General features: G+C 39.8%; 1 protein-coding gene across 2 annotated transcripts; it reads left to right on the forward strand.

The window, feature by feature from the left end:
* The first annotated feature begins 2,347 nt into the window (after positions 1–2,347).
* Positions 2,348–19,527, forward strand: TAB3 (TGF-beta activated kinase 1/MAP3K7 binding protein 3). 2 transcript variants are annotated; one of them, XM_009868227.1, is made up of 6 exons: positions 2,348–2,449; positions 5,169–6,621; positions 11,175–11,335; positions 13,975–14,068; positions 15,678–15,761; positions 18,839–19,527. In XM_009868227.1, the coding sequence occupies exons 1-6, from the start codon at positions 2,348–2,350 to the stop codon at positions 18,985–18,987; spliced, it is 2,043 nt and encodes a 680-aa protein (XP_009866529.1). In that variant the 3' UTR covers positions 18,988–19,527. The 2 variants fall into 2 exon arrangements, with proteins under 2 accessions (XP_009866529.1, XP_009866530.1); XM_009868228.1 differs by having other exon boundaries at positions 15,678–15,765; positions 18,852–18,987.
* Positions 19,528–21,990: the final 2,463 nt, after the last annotated feature.

The following is a 21,990-nucleotide window of genomic DNA, read 5'->3' on the forward strand; positions in this document are numbered from 1 at the left end:
AGGTGATAGATGTAATAATGGTACTAGAATATATCAGATATGACAGAGAGCAACCCTTCCTGTAATCATGTTTTATTTAATGAATGCAAATATCAGTTAAGAGCTGTCCACACACAAAGCAATGAGATAGTGAAGCTGACTTGTTTTGCCCTTTTTCAGAGTAGAAGGAAGTTCTATTTAGGAAGAGGTGAAAAAAGAAGGGTGTGGTTATTAAATATTCACAATAACCCAAAAAAACCCACCACGTAACCAAAGGATATTTTTCTTCTAAACTCGATGGTTTATGTTTCTTTGAAGATACATGTTTTATTTTCTTGCCTATGGAAGCTAAGAGACTTTCTCAGAAAAGATAAAAGGAAGCTGTTGGGATTTATTAGTGCATAAGGGTCTTTGTGTGTTTGTGCTGATCTGTTGTAGTGCTGTAGACTGCTGTTAGAAATTGAGCTAACAAGTGAAAAGCTGACTGGAATACCTATGCTATGTGTCCCCACACTTTCACTGAGGCTGAGATAAGCATGGCTTGAACTTGAGACTTTGAGTAGCTAACGTATTACCAGCTCTGCTGGTATTTGACTTTCCTTTTCATTTTTGAACACAGCACTGTGTTCCCTGTAGTTAAGAATTCAGCTGAGCAGTAATGCTGGAAAGGCTCTGAAGCTTAGCAGCAACAGGTGTGTTACAGGGGCTATGTCATGAACCACCTTCACTCAAAGTCTTTGTGAATCTTTGCTTAGATTTCAGCTACCTTTTGATTACTTCCAGGATCATGAGACACAAGCGAGAAGAGCATTTGTTGACAGTATTTGCCTTCTTGTAGTTCTTAGGTATTGAAGTTTTTGCTGCAGAATACAAGAATCCTGAAATGGAAAGAGTTGTTTTTTGGTCACTGGTCATGTTAGTATGAATATAATAGATACTTTACAGAAATCTTAAATAGATGCTTATCATAAAAGAACTCTTTAAATTCTTTTTTTCATGTGTTTCACAACTTGTTTCCAAGTTCTTATATTTGTAGTGATGTAATGAGAAGAGACTTTAAGCTGTAATGTGTATATGTAATGTGCTATGTAATTGTCGAGGGTTAGGGCTGGGCCAACCTCTAACACGGACAGACGCTCTCTAACCCCCTCTTCCCACCCCAAAATGGGAAGGAAAAGGGAATGAAGCAGAGAGACTTTCGGGTTAGAGAAGAAAAAAACTACAACAGCTTTAATGAAACAATAATAATAGAAAATAATAGTGGAATGATAAAAGTAAAGAACTGTACACAACTATAGATAATGGCCCGATATCAAACCCATCTCCCTCCCGTGATATCAATCCCTACTGATGCTGCAGAGCAGGAGGCACTGGGGAAGCCCCAGGCTGAGCGGCGGTGGGAGCTGGGTACAGCAGCTGGATTCGGGAACTCGGGATCTGGATCAAAAGCAGCAGGTCAGATGGAGTCCTCCCTGGACACTGGCCATTGCAGAAGAAGGGCAAAGAAGAGAAGGGCGAAAAGGGAAAAGAGAAAGTGCCAAAACTCTCGTGATCACTCAATTTATACTAAATATGACGTATATGGGATGGAATACTCTCGTTGGTCACCTGTCCTGTCTATTACCTCTCCCGGAGGTGCAACCTTTTACTTCCTTGTGACCCCTCTTACTACCCGGCACCCCCAGCGTGGCACACGAGAGCCAGCAGTGACCTTGGTCACTATAGGAATAAATATCAGCAAGAGCCTTTCTGCATCCCAGTCCCAGGCAGTAACTGTAAACATCAGGTGTTGTCACTGCCAGTAGCACACACTGTCTGCAAAAACATGCTGCTAACTTCAGAAAATATAGCCTTTTAGAAGACACTCAACTGAAAAGTAAAAATCACTAAACAGGACGGGGTTTTAGCTCAAACCCAGGACAATAATTTATGTCTTTAACTTCAGACTTTTCTACAAAGTGTTCAGAATTTCACTGGGAGTAAATATGTAACAGTTCCATTTTATGCAGGTTAAGTTGTGTCTGCGTGGTAGCACAGTGGAGCTGTGTAAAGACCAGAACTAGCATATTCCAGTGAAATGTCATGTAGACATACCTGTGATGTATTCAGTGTTTCAGTATTAGAATTTGAGACATGATGATTCCTGCTCTTATGTTTAAGCTGTTGTCTCTCTCGATACCTAGATCTAAAAATGTAACAGAGTAATTCTTCTACACGTGCAGCTGGGGGAGGAGGAAAAGTTGTGCTGGCTGAAACGCTAATTGCGTTCTCTTTCTTACAGAAAATGCCAGAAGCCTCAGAAGACCATAATCATCGGAAGGCCTGTTGACTTCCATTTTTTGGTAATCTGGAACATCATCCATCTGGCATGGCGCAGGGCGGTCAACAACTCGATGTGCAGGTACTCCATGATCTCCGACAACGTTTCCCTGAGATACCTGAAGGGGTGGTATCTCAGTGCATGCTTCAGGTACAGTATTTAAATGTCTGTGTGTTTCATTTTTATAGTATGAGGATTCTTTGTAGGAGTATACATGGAGTCTAGGTTTTCATTCTTCTGGTTTTATTTTGTTGTCCTGTCTTCTAACATACAAAGATTTTGGAATAAGGGCAGTGGCTAGTGGGATGATTATTGATGACAATTACAGAAATAATATAAATAATATAAATAATATAAACATATTGGAGGGGATTTTAGCAAACAGTGACTCATTCTTCTAAGATAAGAAATTTGCCTTAGCTTGGAATCTAGGTTTTCTGTCTTCATGGCATCTTTTTGCTACAACTGTCCAAAGGTTTATTTTTACTTCTGTTTCCAAGTCAGGTGGCAGGGTTGTTTCGTTTTTTTTGTTGTTTTCCTGGGGTTTTTTAACTTTTTCCATTTCATCCTTCCACCTTCATCTAAAATCACAAATTGGAAACAGTAATAAGTGACCACATATAATCATTTTTCAAAGTCATGGCAATCTGGGAATATCTTCTGTCAACGGGAGGATTGAGGAGTGAAATACAGACATGTAAGATCTGATTTGGCTTTGTGTGGCCATGGCTAGGGTGGAACCTAATGTGATAAACTGCTGCATATGAAAGCAGTGATATTTACATCCTACCTATTCCTTGCAGAAGAGTAGGTTTGCTTATAACTGTGGCTGTAATTTTTGCATTGTGTGTCTTCTAAACCATACAAATATGAATGAATTGCTTTCAGACAAACATGAAATTATGAATGTATGTGATGTTCTCTATCTATAATACAGTGCTCTGGATAGCTAGTTAACATTACACTTCAAAAAAACTGACAGATATTTGCAGTGTAAAATTTGTTTCCAAACCCCCTTTGTATTTAAGATATACACAAGTTGGTTTCTATTAACCTTTTGCAATACACACTCACATTTAAACCAATGTGAATTTTGGACCTAACAAAAATGACAAATGATAAATGTATTCCATACCCTTAAATAACCAGATTAGGGCCTGTTTTATCTCTGTTCTCTCTGTCTCCACCCTGATGAAGTGCCCTAAGGACTCTCTCTATGAAGTTCTGTTTAGAGGGCAAGTGGCTGATGGGACCAGTTAACTTTTTGAGACTACTGTCTTGGCACTGTGGTGCTCATTATTATTACAGGGTCTGGTTCCCGTATGGTCTGATTTTAAGTTGTTCTGTGATGTGCCTGGGTATCCCACTGAGGTCTAGAAGGGGAGCTTCTCATGAAGGGGAAGTGGTCAAGGAGAAGTATCTATGGAGTGAGAACCATGCGTAATGAAGTGCTGGAGTCTTGTCTTTTGTCATGTTAAGTAGGAAGTCTCCATCTGAAGAGATGCTGAATATTTATGTTCAACTGATAGTGAAATCATATGAAATTTTGGTAAAGCCACCTTCACTTTAGTGTTAAGACTGACTGTGTATCAGTCCTTTAGAAAAGAAATGTTAACTGTGACTTTTCAACCACTGGATAGACTGTTGAAAACTGTTTTGCAAGGCCACATGAATATTAATACTTATACAAATTTTGTATCGTCATAGTGTTTAAAATAGAAGTGAAACAATTATTAATGTGTATTCCTTAGAATGGTAAGGTTATCACAGTAGGAAAGGCGAGGGTGGATGTGTGTGTGTATATAATGGGTACACACTGGTTCTGGTAGGAGGTCCTGTATGTCACAGAGGGTACCAGCCTTGAATCACACGTAACAGTCAGTGTGCTGAGGGCCAGATGTAGTTGAACTTAACTTTAAGTGAAATTTTTTTTTCTTTAGCTACTGTTTAAATTACAAACTGAATTATGGCTGACAGTTTGAGAAACTGGGAGAAAAAAAAAAGTAAATCTGCAATTGGGAATGCTTTCCAGTGATTTTACTCTTGGATAAGCTATCATCTGTGTCATTCTTTTAACAAGACTAGATTAGCTAAAATGGGAGTGGAAGAAGGGAAAGGGATTTCCCCATTATAGTTTGATTCATCATTTAATATCTGTATAGTTTCAGCTGCTGGCACCACAGAACAAACATTTACAGGAGTTATTTGGTTTCCTCACTAATGTACAAATAAACCTCTTTTTAACCTTGAGCCTGAAAGTCCTAAAGGCAGTTGAAATATGTCAGAATTTGTCAAGTGCTTTGTTGAATTTTTTATAGCAATACTTATTCTGACTTCATTTTTAAGGCATTAAATTCTGCTCTATCAAGAGAAGCTGGTTTAAAATGTTGGGGCTTTTAAACTTTCAGGTAAAGAGAAATACTCACATAAGCAGTAAAATAAGGTGAAAACATCAAACACTCAGGTAAACGCTGAAATGTCATCTGGATTTTTGACTTCACTTTCCAGAGCTTTCAATTTTTATGTGCTTCAAATTTATTTGTGGTGTTATTAGCAGCTAATTGTACATACCCATTCCTTGCAGATGCTAAGAGTTCTAACCATTGCTTTCCCCAAAACCAGACTTTATTTTTTTGATATGTCATACTGTGGGTAGCATCACCATAGCATTTTGCTAGATGCAGCTTGAGCTGCGTACTACTTGCGTACTGTGACTTGTAGGTATTACCTTTATTTTAGAATTCCTTTCTGTGAAATGTTACCCCTAGTTGTGTCCAAGCTAGGCTTGATTGCCACTTCTGCTGAACACTGAGTGGTGGCTTTTTCTTTTTGCTGTTTGACGCTAACAGGTGTCCATTCTTACTCCTAGAACAACAACAACCTAGATGCCTGTTGTCGAGCCCTCGCACAGGAGAGCAACAAATACTTATATATGGAGTACCATAGCCCTGATGACACCAGAATGAATAGAAACAGCCTTTTGCACATTAATCTGGGTATTCATCCTCATACTAGCTATCATGCAGGGGATGGAGCTCAACTTAATGGTGGTCGTACACTGGTACACAGTTCAAGCGATGGACATATTGATCCACAACGCACAGCAGGTAAACAACTGATATGCTTAGTTCAAGAACCACATTCTGCTCCCGCTGTTGTGGCAGCTTCTCCTAGTTACAATCCATTTTTCATGAATGACCAGAATAGAAATGCAGCTACTCCTCCTCCACAGCCACCTCCACAACCATCTTCCATACAAACAGGAATGAACACGTCTGCTATGCAAGGCCCTCCTCCCACGTATATGCACATACCTCGGTACAGTACAAATCCCATTACTGTTACAGTATCACAAAACCTCCCCTCTGGACAGAGTGTACCCAGAGCTCTACAAATTCTTCCACAGATTCCAAGCAATCTTTATGGGACTCCTGGCTCTATTTATATAAGGCAAACATCTCAAAGTTCTTCAGGACGACAGACTCCTCAGAATACGCAGTGGCATTCGTCGCCACAGGGCCCAGTTCCGCATTATACTCCCCGTCCTCTACCTGTGTATCCACACCAACAGAACTACCAACCTTCTCAGTATTCTCCTAAACAACCCCAGATCCCTCAGTCAGCTTTTCGATCGCCGCCAGCATCCCAGTGTCCCTCTCCCTTTGGCTCTCCTCAGCACCAAGTTCAGCCTCCTCAGATGGGACATCAGAGTTCACATGTTTTCATGCCTCCTAGCCCCTCAACTGTCCCACCCCATCCATATCAGCAAGCATCCCAGACTTTTCAAAAACAAGGCAGTCACTCTGTGTCGTATCTTCCGCCTTTCGCTGGACCTAGTTTGTCCAAAGGTTCCATGAATAAAATAGAAATTACAGTTGAGCCACCACAAAGACCTGGGACTGCAATGAACCGAAGTCCTTCACCGATAAGTAATCAACCATCTCAACGAAACCAGCACTCACTGTATACAGCCACTACTCCTCCTTCGAGCTCTCCGTCCAGAGGTATGTCGGGTCAACCCAAACCTCCATTTAGCGTTAATCCGGTATATATTACCTACACTCAACCAACTGGACCTGCAGGTGCACCAACGCAGTCTCCTCGGGTAATGGTATCTCAGCCAAACCCAACCATTTTTAAAATCACAGTAGGTCGAGCACCGACTGAGAATCTTTTAAATTTAGTGGACCAAGAAGAGCGTTCTGCAGCACCAGAACCTATTCAGCCTATTTCTGTAATCCCAGGATCCGGAGGAGAAAAAGGAAGCCATAAGTATCAGAGAAGTTCTAGTTCTGGATCAGATGACTATGCTTACACTCAAGGTAAATATTTCACCCTGAATTATTGTAAAATGCATTTTCAGCTTGATTTTGCTACTTACCAAGTGAGAGGTTTTAAAACTGTGCAGAGGAGAATAGAAATTGCACCAAAAATCAGCTAATGAGAGAGTGTTCTGATTTTTTTTTTTAAAATTGCCAAATTTCAGTCAAATAATTTCTGAGGTTCTTGAAGTTGCAATACTTTTGAAAGTAGGGGAGTTTCTTAAGAAGAAGACGTTGCAGCTAACACAAGTAAGTGGTTTGCCCGCATACTGTCTGTGTCCGGTTTGTAAATTCCACATTGAAGAACTGTGTCATGAATTTGCACGTGGATATAATTTTTTGTATTTGTTTCTTACTTGAGTGCTTTATAAAATCTGAGGCACTAACTTCTGCAGGGAATTTGAATCCAATTTATTTGGTTTAGATTGAAGAGTATTAAGTGAAAGAGGAGAGAGAGGTGGGGTTGCAGTTAAAATTACTTTCGGTGTCAGTATAAATCATGGTTTTGTTTTGAAAGGTTTTAAAAGTAATTATTTTGAAAAACTTAGTCTAAGTTCATTTGCTTCACTTAGTTTTTGAAGAGGAGGTAGAGATCGGCTGACAAAATTTGTGTGTTCTGCTGCATAGAGATAGAGCATAGTTAGCCTTAGTAAAGGAAGGATTAAGTAACTTAATTAAAAAAAAAAGGGAAATTTTACCTTTAGCTGAAAACTACTTTTCTCAGAGTAATCTGATTTATAGATTTGAAATGTTTAGAATTGAGCAAATGAATCAATCTTCAAGCATTCAAAGCAATCATTTGGGATAATGACAGAATGATAATCAGCAGCAAATATTTAAAGTATGTGTTTTATTTCTGGATTTGTGTTTGGAAAAGAGAGTCTATTCCACCATTGGTCCTCGTAGCCTTCCTCTTGCTTTAGACAGCTGAAATAATGGTTGTAGTGCTGCCCTGGAGTTCATGATTTCTTATTTGTCTTTGTCTTTTGAGCTTTTCTAGCTCATCAACAGTGAGCTGTTATGTACCTGGTAGACCCAATTAGAAATGTTATTTATATAGAGAGCGATCGCTAATAGGTGTGTAACTCGTAGGCAATATGCTCTGTTTGGTGGTGTTCTTATTGCAGCTTCATTAAAGATTGTCAGTTACATGAGAAAACTATACGTAGCTTCACAATTTGAGAAAAGTGTGTTCTGAAATGTAGAGATATGGCTTTGACTTTGTGTCTTTGATTTGTGTATTTGGAAAACAAGACCAATAAAACTAGTTAGTATGTGCTTTTGGGGGAGTATCTGATTTTTGTGGCAATACGTACCAGAGGTGAGACTTCATTAGCTTTGGTGAGGCCGCACCTTGAGTACTGTGTCCAGTTTTGGGCCCCTCACTACAAGAGGGACATTGAGGTGCTGGAGAGGGTACAGAGGTGGGCTACCAAGCTGGTAAAGGGCTTAGAACATAAATTGTATGAGGAAAGGGTGAGGGATCTGGGGCTGTTTAGCCTGGAGAAGAGGAGATTGAGGGGAGACCTCATTGCTCTCTACAGCTACCTGAAAGGACATTGTAGAGAGGCGGGGGTTGGTCTGTTCTCCCAAGTGGTGAGTGATAGGACAAGGGGAAATGGCCTTAGGTTATGCCAGGGGTGGTTCAGGTTGGATATGAGGAAGAATTTCTTTACTGAGAGGGTTGTCAGCCATTGGAACCCGCTGCTCAGTGAGGTGGTTGAGTCACCGTCCCTGGAGGTGTTTAAGAGATGGGTGGATGTTGTGCTGAGGGACACAGTTTAGTGGTGTTGACAGGGCTAGGACAAAGGTTGGACTTGGTGATCTTGAAGGTCTCTTCCAGCCAAAACTGTTTTATAATTCTATTATGTTGGGTATTGCTGCACCCTGGACTCTTGACAGATATAAATTGTAAAGGAATAAGCATTATATTTATTGCTACCACAAATGAGTCCCAGTGAAGACCATGTTTAAGAGCTTAATATAGGGAACAAGTTTATTTCATTTTCTTTTGAGTATGAGTCACTGTGTAAAGTGTTACTAAAAATCCATTCTGGTGTCTGTACTTCGACTGTTTCTTTGTATTGTGAGTCATGTTTGATGAGTTGTACTAGAGTATAATGTGAAACTATGTAATGTAGTCATATCAGATGTTCAGTGAGAGGAGTCACATAAAGACAAGGTTTAATAGTAAAGGTGGAAAAGTCATGCAGCCTGGCATCTGTACTTTTTTTTTTAAAATCTTTTTTTTTAAGATCTCTTAAACTCATCTTCAATGACTTATGCTACTTCAAAAAGTAGAGAACAGTTTTTTTCAGTAATATTGGTGCCTGTGTCATAAAAACATCTGATGTTATTCTTGGATAGGCTTTTCAGTGTTTATTTTTTGTCTGTGTAGTGGTGGATCCATACAAACCCCAAAATGTAGTGCAACATTTTTGTACAAAATACTGACATCTGATAAAAGCACTATCATTTCTATACTCCTGACTGCTGCTGGGCTTTTTTTTTTAAATGTCCTTCCCCAGTAGACTGTGTCATGTGTTGCTTGTTTTTCTAATTTTTTTGGGGGTACTGTGCAAGTATTCTTGAGATATTATGTAGGTTTTCTTTGCCTATGTTGGATAGAGGTAGAAAAAGGGCAGGTGGAGGCTAGTGCTTTGTATGAAATAGCATTTAATTTAATTTTGCAGATTCTACATCTTCATGTATTTGAACAGATTACTGGAACATTATTATATGAACAGTGTGCTTGTCTGAATACCCATGGCAAATTTATCTTTTTTTTTTCTGTCCTAGTAGAGTTTAATCAGGCAAAACCAGCCAGATTAGAAAGTGCTATGCATCACACTAATTAATTCGGCCAGTTTTTCATCATGACAAAACACTGGAAAAGGCACTCTTTGCAGAAACTGGGTGTTACGGTTCAGGCTGACTGGGACAAAGAATCACATGGTCTTCAGCTCTCTCCTCCCTCTACCCCTATTTCCACAGTGATGTGGAGGGAGACAATTCAACTAAAAAGGCTCAAGGGTTTGAGATTAAGGATAGGGAGGGTAATAATCTACCATTTAAGATGACAAGTAAAGAACCAGAGAGACTTGGTGAGAAAAACATAGATTTAATTCACCACCATCATTTACAAAGTAGGATAGTGAGAGGAATACATCAATAAATATGACCCGATCTTAAATACACTTTGCCCCCCCACCCCTCTCATCTTCCCAGCTACCTCCTCACCCCCATCAGTGCAAGGGAGGCAGGGATTTGGGGGGCAGTGCATCTGGCCATTACTCATTGTCCATGGCAGCTCCTCCTTGAGAAAGAGGGCTCCTCGCAGTCTCTCCTTCCTGCTGTGTGGTGGCCACCTCACAGGAGGCAATCCTCTGCCTCCTTGTGAGTCCCTTGGGGCCATGAATCACTTCTGGCACGTCACCTGCTGATGTTCTGCACGTACCGATGCATCTTGGAAGTTCTCACTGCTGTCAGTCCCCCCAACAGGCAGGCAATCACCTTCCTGCCATCTCAACCACCACGTGTCCAAGGGAAAGGTCCTGCTCTGGCAGCCTTCTCTCTCTCCTACTCTGAGACTCTTCTCCCCCTTTATTTTTCTCAGGGTGATATTCCTTTGTTGTCCTCTCAAGTCCTCCTCCTTCAACAGAAAAACTCCCCAACATTAAAGCCAGGACAGCTCAAAACAAGACAAAACCAAAAGAGAGAGAAAGAACACTGGGGTCGCCTCTTATATACCCTGATGGCAGAGGCACTGATTGGCCTGGCCCTGGCCAGAGGCAGGTCCAACTCTACCTGGGGGTGGGGGAGGCTCTTGAAGTTTCTCACGAGTCTACCCCCATTTTTTTACAAAAAGCCCATCAAACCCTTGACACTGGGTATTATTATTATTATTATCAACTGTATTGTGGAGTTAAAGACTTAAGCACGTGAGCTGCCACCATTTTTTGTTTTCTGGGTTCTCTAGTTCATTTTAATGAAGTTCTGTAGTTTTGCCTTTGAGCATTTGGGGAATTATTACAGTACTCTGAAAAGCTAAGACTGTGTAAAGTTATGACAGCATAATCTATAATAGCAGTGACAGAAACAATTCAGGACTGACATTTGGCTAAGGTCTCAAGGCTAGCGTGGCAGCTAGTGTGTCTTGCCTTCTGATCTGACCTCTGCTATTTTTATTTATTTTTTTTATCAGTACAGTATTAATATAACTAGGTTGCTGTTTCATCCTGAGAAGCTCTCTCCTTGTACAGGTGCCTTTGTATTTTTGAGACGAGAAAGACCAAATGCAAAAAAAGAAGCTTTGACCAAAATGGTAATATTAACTTCAAGTTACTGTCTAAAATGTCTTTTTTATTCTGGAAAAACTATGTTCTAAATTGTAGTTTATATGGCATGAAAGCATCTTCACACTATTTGGCTGCATGTTTATGATCACTTTTTTTTTCCCAGAAAGGTCACTAATGAATCTTACACATAAGTTAAGAATTTGGTTTTCCAGGTTTCTGTGTGTTAGTAACTGTTTCTTCCATGTAAAACATTAGCCTTGCTGTTACATCAACGAGCGAGGATGGAGAGATTAGCAAAGGAACTGAAGCTTGAGAAAGAAGAGCTCGAACGCCTGAAAGCTGAAGTCAATGGTATGGAGCATGATCTAATGCAGAGGCGGCTTCGGAGAGTTAGCTGTACAACTGCAATTCCAACAGTAAGCAATTTGTTAGTATTTTAATTCAAGATACAAATTTATTTTTTATATTGTCATGAACTAAAGTATTATACAAAAACCATTTTGGTGAATAAAATATTTGAAGGTGATTTTTTTTTTTAAGTTCTTGATTTGTAAACCAGTTTTCGTAATTTCAGAAGCAGTTACATATCCAGCTTTCACAGTGTGCACAACAATATTTCTGAAACCTGTGTACACGTGCTTTTCTGGAACACAGAACTGAATAGATAATTACTTTCCTGACAGCCTATAAAAGTGTATGTCCAAGTCCATTTAAAGAATCTGAGCCGTATACAGCTTGGTGTTTGTGAGCAAGGTTTCATATATTTTTTCAAAAGGTATTCTTTCTGTTTGAGTAGCTGCATCTGATAGACAACCTATTTCCCATTTGATGCGTGCAGGATGTGCCAAGTACTTTTCAGTGGTGATGTTGGCTCAAATAGTTGGCACCTCTCTCCTTTTCCTTATTGATTCTTCCTGTTAGTGTGACTTTCTACCTGCAGGTGACTCTGACCCAAGAATAACTGACTGAAGAATAACTTCCACTTTTTGCAGTTGTTAGCCAAATCGATTTGGACTTACTGTGTTGACGTTAACAATGCAAACAGACATAGGCTGGAAGACCTACTATAGGGCCTGTTAGCTGCTTAACTAGTATGGCTGCTTGGTATCTCTTCTGTCTCAGGACAGTATTAGGCAGGCATGCTCCTGGGAAGAATAAAGACTTGCTGTCTGAGTGTGCAAAGATGAGGTGAGGAAAGCCACAGCCCAGCTGGAGTTGAATCTGGCTTGGGATGTCATAGACAGAAAGAGAAGCTTCTTTTAGTACATAGGTGGCAAAAGGAGGACTAGCAAAATATGGGTCTCGGTACCCACATGCCTTTGAGAATCCTGAGTCCCAAAGACCCTGGGAAAAGTGTGGAGCAAGGAAGGTGTGCCCTTGGTGGAAGAGGATCAGAATACCAAAGCAAAGCAGACATACTCGAGTTTATGGTCCTGGATGGACACACGCACAAGTACTGAGGGACCTTACAGATGCCATTGTGAGGCCACTCTATCTTTGATAGATTATGATGTTTAACAGAAGTGCCTGAAAACTGTAGGAGAGCAGTTGTCACTCCTGTCTTTAAGGAGGACCCAGGGAGCTACAGGCTGGTCACCTACCAGCTCCCTTAATCCCTATGAAAGTGATGGACCAGCTAATCCTGGAGACTGTTTCCAGGCACGTGAAAGACAAGCAAGTGCTCAGCACTAGTCAGTATGGATTTGTCAAGAGGAAGTCAAGCTTGGCCAGTTTGATAAGCTTCTAGGATGAAAAGACTCTACTGATAGATGGGACAGCAGCAGTTACTGTCTATTTAGACTTCATTAAGGCTTTCATTGTTGTCTCCTGTAAGATCTTCATACAGAAGCTGATGAAGCATGGGCTGCATGAGCACACAGTGAGGTGCATTGAAAACTGGCTGAACAGCCAGGCTGAGAGTGTGATAATTGGTGGCACAAAGTCTGTTTGGAGGCCCATAGCTAGCACCGTGCCACAGTGGTCAGTACTGGGTCTTGAATCTTTTTTAACGTCTCTAGTGCTCTGAGTGATGGAGCAGAGTGTACCCTCAGCAGCTTTGCTAATGGCACAAAAGCAGGAGGCACGTGCTGCCATTCAGAGGGACCTCAAAAAGCTGGAGAAATGAGCTGACGGCAACCTCGTGCCATTTGGCGAGGGGAAGTGCCGAGTCCTGCACTTGCAGAGGAACAACCCTGTGCACCAGTATAAGTTGGGGACCAACCAGCTGGAAAGCAGCAGTTCTGTAAAAAAGGCCCTGGTGGTCCTGGTGGAGACCGAGCTGAAAATGAATCAGCAGTTTGGCAATGAAGGCACAATATATCTGGGACCGCATTAGGAGTGTTGCCAGTAAGAGAGAGAAGTCAACTTTCCCTTTTATTCAACACTGTCGAGGCCACACGTTTGGAGTATGTGGAGTATGATTATTTGTACATATATGTTAATAATCACTGCTGCTAGCACTAGGAGCACTTTGCATTCCAGTAACTTAGGGCTTCTTAATGATATGCAAAATATGGACCTAAATAATTGAATCTTCCATAAGAATAAATCTGTCTTGCATCATTAAACAATTTAAACATACTGGACTAGAAGATTTGGCATGTTGAAGCTCCTTGGGGTGATGCGAATAAATAAACTTCTGACCTGATGCAGTTGTTATAATCGAGTAACAATTAATGTATGCTGCAACTCATATTCTGTTCCCTGATCATCTTGCTGTAAACTCATGTAGTAAGCCATCAACTGATACGGAATTTTGTAAGGTGTATGCTTTTATAAACTTGAGCTCAGCTATGCCTTCTTACTAATGACTTTTAATATTAAGTTTTTCAGTTTCTTGTTTTGGTTTCCTCCAAATGCCAATCGAAGAATGTTTTCTAAGGGAGTAAATTGGAAAGGGGGAATAGGACAGACAGTAGAATCCTGGTTGTTTTTTTTGGTGCCTTGTCTGTAGTCTGTTTCTAATAAAGCTGTTAATGATACAGCAATGTTATTTCTGTGTCATGTAACATGCTGATTTTTCCCACAATTACTATTTTGTGTTGTTTCTTTGTAGCCTGAGGAAATGACCAGATTAAGAAGCCTCAACAGACAGCTCCAGATAAATGTTGACTGTACACTGAAAGAAGTTGATCTCCTTCAATCTAGAGGTATGGAATGGATAGGGTTTTTAAAACATAATTTAGATATGAGCAGGAGTGTTGATCTGCATGAGGGTAGAAGGTGTTTCCGATGGATCTGGACAGGCTGGATCAATGTGCCAAGGCAAACTGCATGAGGTTCAACAAGATCAAGTGCCAGGTCCTGCGCTTTGGTCACAACAACGTCAGGCAAAGCTACAGGCTTGGGGAGGAGTGATTGGAAAGCTGCCCAGCAGAAAAGGGCATGGGGGTCTTAGTTGACAGCCAGCTAAACATGAGCCAGCAGTGTGCCCAGGTGGCCAAGAAGGCCAATGGCATCCTGGGCTGTGTCAGAAACAGTGTGGCCAGCGGGACCAGGGAAGTGATTGTGCCCCCCTGTATTTGGCCCTGGTGAAGCTACACCTTGAATCCTGTGTTCAGTTTTGGGCCCCTCACAACAAGAAGGACATTGAGGTGCTGGAGTGTGTCCAGAGAAGGGCAAAGAAACTGGTGACAGGTTTAGAGAACAAGGCTTGCGAGGAGCAGCTGAGGAAACTGAGGCTGTTTAACCTGGATGGAGAAAAGGAGGCTGAGGGGAGACCTTCTCACTCTCTACAACTACCTGAAAGGAGGTTGTAGCGAGGTGGGTGTTGATATCTTCTCAAGTCGCAAATGATGAAACAGGAAGAAATGTCCTCAAGTTATTCCAGGGGAGGTTTAGAGTGGATATTAGGAAAAATTGCTTTACTGGAAGGGTTGTGAAGCACCGGAAGAGGCTGCCCAGGGAACTGGTGGAGTCTCCATCCTTAGGGGTATTTAAAAGACGTGTAGATGTGGTGCTCACTTGACAGTGCTGAGTCTACAGTTGGACTCGGTGATCTTAAAGGTCTTTCTAATCTAAATAATTCTACGATTCTAATATAGTATATGCTTAAATGTGCACACCTGGATTCTTTAAAGTATAATTTTGATTATCGATACCTACTTACCTCTAAAAGCTTTTTTTTTCAGTTGAAACCTGACAAATTTCACTTGCTAATATTTCTGTTGGCCAAATTAAATTACACTACCGGGAAAGTTATGGTTTCAAACTACTTCAAGGTCAAATTTAAAAAAAAAAACAAACAAACAAACAAACAAAAAACCACACAAACAACAAACTCCTTGGTGAAGGATCTTTACTTAAATCTTTAGCATTTTGCTGACAAAGGCTCTTACGAAGTAATACAACGGAGTTACAGGTTGCAACCAAGAAGCTGGCAGACAAATCTCTTTAGGATTTTTAAAACTCTCTTTCTGCAACAGAAGATTGACATAATACAATCAAATAGATTAGAATATGCACGTTCCTCCTTTTTTAATCAAGAATGTGTCCTACAGAAAGTTTTATTTTTTTGCATATTTGTAAAGCAATACAAAACGTTGAGCTGGAGTTGATTCTTCAGTATGAGATTAGCTTGCTAACAATTACTAGAATGTACACAAAACTGAAAATACATGACAAAAGACAACTTGGGAAAAAGCTAATATATAATACCATAATAAAAAGGCGTATAAAATCTGAGGCCTCTGGATGTTCACATCACTGGCATAGACATGAAACTAACCTTTGATCTACACTTTCTTACTTTTCTGACAGGGAACTTTGACCCGAAAGCCGCATGTAATTTCTATGATAACATAGAACCTGGTCCTGTTGTGCCACCAAAGCCATATAAAAAAGGTAGGTTAGCAAACAGACATCGAGTTATGTAATCTGCATTGAGAAAGCTTTTTTTTTTTCCTTTCTTTTTAATGACCCTTGTGATGACAAAAAGAAATTCTAATTATTAAAACTGTTCACTCCGTATAAATGAAAACAGAACATTTTTATCTAAGTGCAGTAGTTGTGGCTACAACTTGTTTTCCTTGGGCAGGTTGTTGCAAATGAATGCTCTGCTAATGTGTTGTTTGTAAATACTGTTACTGTTAGAAAAAGAGTTCAAAGTATTCAAAGTTTTATGTGGTAACTCGAGCTTCCAAATGATGTTGGATTTTTAAAATACTTTCAGGTTAAAATCTCTGTCAGGTTTCTTTAGTTGTCTTCTAGTACATGTTGCTGTGGAGTCTCCTTCTCTGGAGACGTTCAAGGCCCACCTGGACGCGTTCCTGTGTGACCTCCTCTGGGTGATCCTGCTCTGACAGGGGGGCTGGACTAGATGATCTCTAGAGGTCCTTTCCAACTCCTGACATTCTGTGATTCTGTATTAGGATTTCATAGTTTAGTTGGGATCTTTTATGCAAGTTTAGTTGGTCACAGCAACTTTTTAAAATGGGCTTTTATATTTTTCATTTTATTTTAACTTGAGTGGTCACACTTCATCTATTTTTTTTATGTGTGGAGTATGAATTTTGCAGTAGCCCTGAATTCTTTGCACAAGCTTCAGACTTTTTAAGGGCCAAGACGGAACACATGTCCTCAGATGAGTCTGAAACGACAGCGTCCCACTTGCACAAGTTCATTACTGGTTTCTAAAATTTTTTGTGGCCAATTGCATAGTATCTAGGATTCATATCCAACTTAGGACACTTGAGCTTTACGTAAGGGCAGGAACAATGTATTTATCTTGTTTTTTGTCCAGTGGAGATCCTGTCAGTATGTCCTAGGGTGACTCAACTCGTCCTGAGCACACAGTTGGTGGACGTGTGCAGATCAGTAGGTCCCTGAACTGGTGATTTTGGAACAGAATCCTCTCTTAGGTTGTTTTGGACCTTTTTCTTCCCCCTCCCCCCTTCTTGAATTCTTTTAGAAGAATGGTTTCAAATGCTAGTGAAAGTTTTTAAACACTGTATGGAACAGCTGGTCTGGGATCCTGTGATCTGATATAGTGAAAACAGTGGTCTCTTCTCTGGAAATGTTGTGTGAAAGATTTATAATATTGTGTCTCCTCTTAGTGTAACTAGCATAGTACTAAAAGTGTTAGTGGAAAAGAACTCTTCTGAATCAGTAATCGTATAGTCTGCTTGAAAATCCGAATTTTGTAAATAAGTTTTAGTTGCTGATGAGCACTTTACAAAGTTATTCTGCAGTTGAATTTGGAATTTGTATAAGGAGATTTTGCCTTTTCTCTTGAAGAACATATTTTACTCTTTGATGCAATAAAATGGTTAGTATGTGATAATTTAAAAGAAGGAAGAAGGCCTCAAACTTCTGGTCATGATTCAAAAAAACCCAAACCAATGCTGGGATGAGTTCCCTGCATAGCTGGTAGTGTCCAGGAAAGACGGCAGCAGCAGGTGAGCAGTGGCATGAAGGCAGCTGCCTGGATTCATGTTAAATTGCAGTGGTCATGTAATGAACTGTAGGCATGGCTGCTTCATGATGCTTGAAGACTTGCTCGTAATTACACTAACCTATTTGATTTAGTATTTCAGAGCAAAATAACATGCAAAACTCGCATGAAATAAGTGATTTTATTTGGCAGTTGGAAGGATGGTAATCCTTATAAGGATTTCTGTGACTTCTATGAGTGGGTTCCTGGTTTTGCCTGTTAACTTGTTAGAGATGAGTTTTAAGGCTGGCGTACTGTATTGGGAGCTTGGCTTTAACATGGAGCCATCATGTTTATTTTTTTGTTTAAAAAAAAAATAGTTTTCCTTAATATTCAGCTGTTGAAGGCATGGGCAGACAGACAGGTATGGGCAGACAGGTCAACATGAATTCAGTTTGATGCTGGTACCACTTGCTTGCTTGCCATACCACTTGTGCAGGCCAAGTACTGTTCATGTGACTACGCAGCTTCTGGACTGGAGAGGGTTTACATCTAAGCAAGGAAGTTATTTTTCTTTGAGTATGTCTGAAGACAAATCTAAGTACTATTTGCACTAACTTTGTCATCAACCATCTGCTAGATTTCTTAGCAGATGACAGCAATGTGTACACTTTGAATTACAAATTGCAGTCCTTTTTTAGAATGCAAGTTCTTTTTTAATTAAGCTGTTTAACAGATGGATATCTTAACCTTACCCTCTAGATATGGGTGCTAACGTTATTTCATATGTTAACATTTTGTAAAACATGGTGTTTCCGCATCCCAGGAATATTTGTCACTTCTATTAGCTAGCCTGAGGTCTTCAAGGAGACGTCGAAAAACCAAATCTTTCTGAGGGTTAATACCTAACATATGATTTTCATACATATTGTTTTTATGAATGAAAACAGACTTAAGTGCTGCTTCACATACATATGTTTCTCCTGCAAAGCCATGAGAAAAAAAAAATCTTATTTTGAAACAGGCCTAAAATTTTATGTTATATTTTCTTCAGTCTGGATAAATGCTAGAAAGTGATGCAGAAAATACATCATCTGTCAGACTGTTTGAAGGAACTAAGTTAGAAGTAATCTTTTGCTTTGAGTAAAGCAGGGTTATTGGAATTTAGAATTTAGGAATAGACTGCTGTATGTAAACTTAGGAAGTCATTCCTTAACAGGATGGTGGTGCAGTGCTAGTAAGAAACTTTTTAGTATGTTTTGAATTACTAAACCTTTAGCAGTATCAGTGACCACGAGTGGTGACTGCTATTTTTGTTTATAATGTAGTACGGTTAAGTGGTTCTTCACAGAAGTGAAATACTTTAAATGTTCAACCTGAATTAGAAGTGCTTTAGTAAAAGACTGTTAACGTTACCTAACTGGAAAGGTTTCCATGTTTGTTTTGAGATGGAACATTTAATGAGGTGACAAGCCAGTAGTATGATCTTGCCTGTCATCATCCTTCTCTACTGAAATAAGAATAAATGTTTTCCTTTGGCTCCCTGTAGAGCATCAAAACAGCTCCAAACAGACTCCACGGACTCAACCAAGAGATGAAGACTTCGAAGGGGCTCCATGGAATTGCGACAGCTGCACCTTTCTAAATCACCCAGCACTAAATCGCTGTGAGCAGTGTGAAATGCCACGATACACCTGAAAATTAGGAAGGGGCTGCGTTGGGTTGAAAACGGGCACTCGAGCCGACAGCTGTAGGAGAAGGAAACATGGGGAACCTTTCAGTCCATCTGCTCGGCCTTTGCCAGTCAACAGTCTTCATATTGCAAGGGGTGGGAGTAATGTGTTAAGATATTTCTGCTTGTGCTACACTAAAGATAAATAGATTAAGGGTGAAATTCTTTCCTATCCCATTGCGGTGAGCAAAGCAGAAAATGAAACCTGGAAATGTAAAAGGATTAATTTTGGGAAGAATGTATACAGGAATGCAAATAACTACTGGTGTTTAGTCCTGTGGTTATAGTTACTGCTTAGTGGCTCTAAAAAAAAATATTTTTTTTTTAAAAAAAATAGGACTCTTAGTACTGGTGTGAAATGTTACACTTAACCAGAAAAACTGAAGAGCCAGAGCTGACTTAAGCTGGCCACAGCTAGCTGGAAAACAAAGGCTCCCTGTGCTTCTAGATTGTAAGCTACTGAAAAAGAAGACAGGTAAATGTAATGATAAATTTTGCAATGTATACAAAATATGGAAAAGGGTGTCTGTAATTGCTGCTTTTTTTTCAGGGTAACTTATGTCTACAAAAAATTGCTGTTTGAAATAGTAACCTAAGGAGACTAAATGAGATACTGTGTTACAGAGGGTTTAATTTGAGGTAATCTTTTACAATCCCTTTTGCTTGTACAGTGCTCACCTGGCTGTGTCAACACTGGTAATAAACTAAGAATGAATTCTACCATGTTACGACTGAAAACACCGCTGCATGCTTTCATTAGGCCGTCGTGTTTCAGAGCTAAAAGTATGCTTTTATATACAACAATCTCCAAAGCCTGTGCTCTCTAGTAGCACAGAGACATATGCCAAACACAGACTCCTCCAAATTTGGTTTGGAAGTCTTGATCTCAGCCATGGTTGTGCATGAGAAGAGTTTGTACCCAGTTCCTTAGGCCTTTTCAGCTTCCAATTTGTGAAGAATTCATGTTTACAGCACAGAAGGTACTTTGTGCCCCAGTTCAAAGTTAGCTGAAAAATAATTAATCAATCAGCTCTTCAGTAAAGGTTTATTTGCACATTGTTAATCAACCAGCCTGTATAAAATAGCAGATGCCAGATCCTGCAAAGTGACACACTGCGTTCTTCTTATTATGGCCGGGAAGTATTTGCCATAGGTTGAAGAACACAAGACTTGCAGCTGAAAAATCATACTGGTACTTTCATGCATACGATATGCTGTATTATAAAGGTGATGTTCAATTTGTTTGAATGCTTCAGGTTGCTGTAATAAAGCACTCGATACTTGTGAAATCCAACTTGGGCTTGGGCAGCCAAATGATTATGTTACACAACTGTGCGACTGAGTAGGATGTTGTCTTGTACCAGTCAGAAGCTGGTACAGTGCATTTTAGGTTTTAAGGTATAACTTTGTCAAGACTCAGAGACACAACCCAAGCACGTCGGCTGGGTTGCGGTAATTGACTTTGCAACTGTGAGGCAAAATATGCTAGCTAAACCTTACCAGAATAGGTTTAAACTCCTTCGTTTTAAATTGTTCTTAGTTCATGGCAGCCACATCCATATGGTCAGTTACCACAATTCACTTGATGTGTGAGAACATGTTAAGCTGTGGCAGAACAATCATGTGTCTGAATCCTTGTTTAGAATCAAGCAGTGTTTGTAAGAGGTGGGTGGAGAGGAAAACTAATCTTGACTGCATTGCTCAATCTGGTGTCTTCTCTCCTCGCCGTTTATAAAGATAACAGGAAAAAAAAAAGAAAAAAAACAAAACACCAAAAAACACTGTGATCTTAGATGAAGAACCAATATTTTATCTGGCATTTTTCAATATGTTCTTGCACTAATTAAATCTTCAGCATAAATTTAGATAAGCTAAGAGATCTCCAGCAATCAGTGCGTACGGCTGATGAGCTAAACAAAGTCAAAGGCATCAGAGCTAGTTTTCCATCTTTCTGTCCTTCCTTCCTATTTACATTACTATGTGGGGAGCTCATAACATGTGGAAAGGGATAAAAAAATTACTGTCAAATGAAGTTAGAAGGCAAATATAAATTTTGTTCATCTAATTGGACATTCTGGCAAAACTGAGATAATTAGAGAACAGATGAGCAGAAGCATTATGCCTAGGATAAGCAGTACCACTGCTGTTATCAGCTGTATAATGAGTTACTCAAAACAATACCAGTAATTTCATGACTTTTCTATTGTGATGCCTTTGCCTTTGTATTATTTCATTTTTTTTTCTGTTCATTTGTGCTTCTGTTGAAGTTCTAGAAGCATTTGGTTTTGCTGGAATTGAAAAATGATAGCAACTGAAATGACAGTCAGCAAATGAGAGTAGGTGTGTCCTGCATCAGTACAGCTGTGCCCTTTTCAGGCAGATCACTAATTTTGAAGGGGGGGTGATGCATGCAGTCAAATAATTCCCTGAACTATAATGACCATAAATGGAGACTTGTTATGGTCTTAGTCGTAGCTTCACCAGATGAAGAGAAGGAAGGCTGCTGTGACAGCAAGATACTTATTGGAAGACTGAGTGAGTGCCATTAAATGGCACGTGAATTCCTTTGTGCCGGCAATTTTACTTCAGTTTTCCAATTACTCTCATTTGTTGCTTGTACAAAAAAAATACCCCACACCTTCTGTTGTATTCTTTTACTTGTAAATGCCCATACTCAGATATCAATAGTAAAGACTTTACATGGTGCTTGAATATTTCTAGTTTGTTAGAATGTAAATGATATTTTGAATATTGGAAGACCCATTTTTCCTTCTGAAAGCAGGTGACACCGTTCACACGCCAACTGAATTGTGGATTATGCCAAAAAAAGATTGGTTTATGTAATATTTATTGAATGCACATAAAACCCTAATGTCAGCTGGCATACAAAATGCACTGTATTGTATAAAACTTGTGTGTGTGTGTGTGTGTGAATGGTGGCATGCTGATGCCATTGTGTTGAGTTAATG

The sequence above is a fragment of the Apaloderma vittatum genome, unplaced genomic scaffold (assembly GCF_000703405.1).
Source record: "Apaloderma vittatum isolate BGI_N311 unplaced genomic scaffold, ASM70340v1 scaffold3244, whole genome shotgun sequence".
Lineage (NCBI taxonomy): Eukaryota > Metazoa > Chordata > Aves > Trogoniformes > Trogonidae > Apaloderma > Apaloderma vittatum.

Bases quoted from the DNA above. Each gene is read 5' to 3' on its own strand.
- TAB3 (XM_009868227.1), top strand. From the start codon at position 2,348: ATGGCGCAGGGCGGTCAACAACTCGATGTGCAGGTACTCCATGATCTC. The intron at 2,450-5,168 runs GTACAGTATTTA...TCTTACTCCTAG, and splicing joins TATCTCAGTGCATGCTTCAG to AACAACAACAACCTAGATGC. The intron at 15,762-18,838 runs GTAGGTTAGCAA...GGCTCCCTGTAG, and splicing joins ACCAAAGCCATATAAAAAAG to AGCATCAAAACAGCTCCAAA.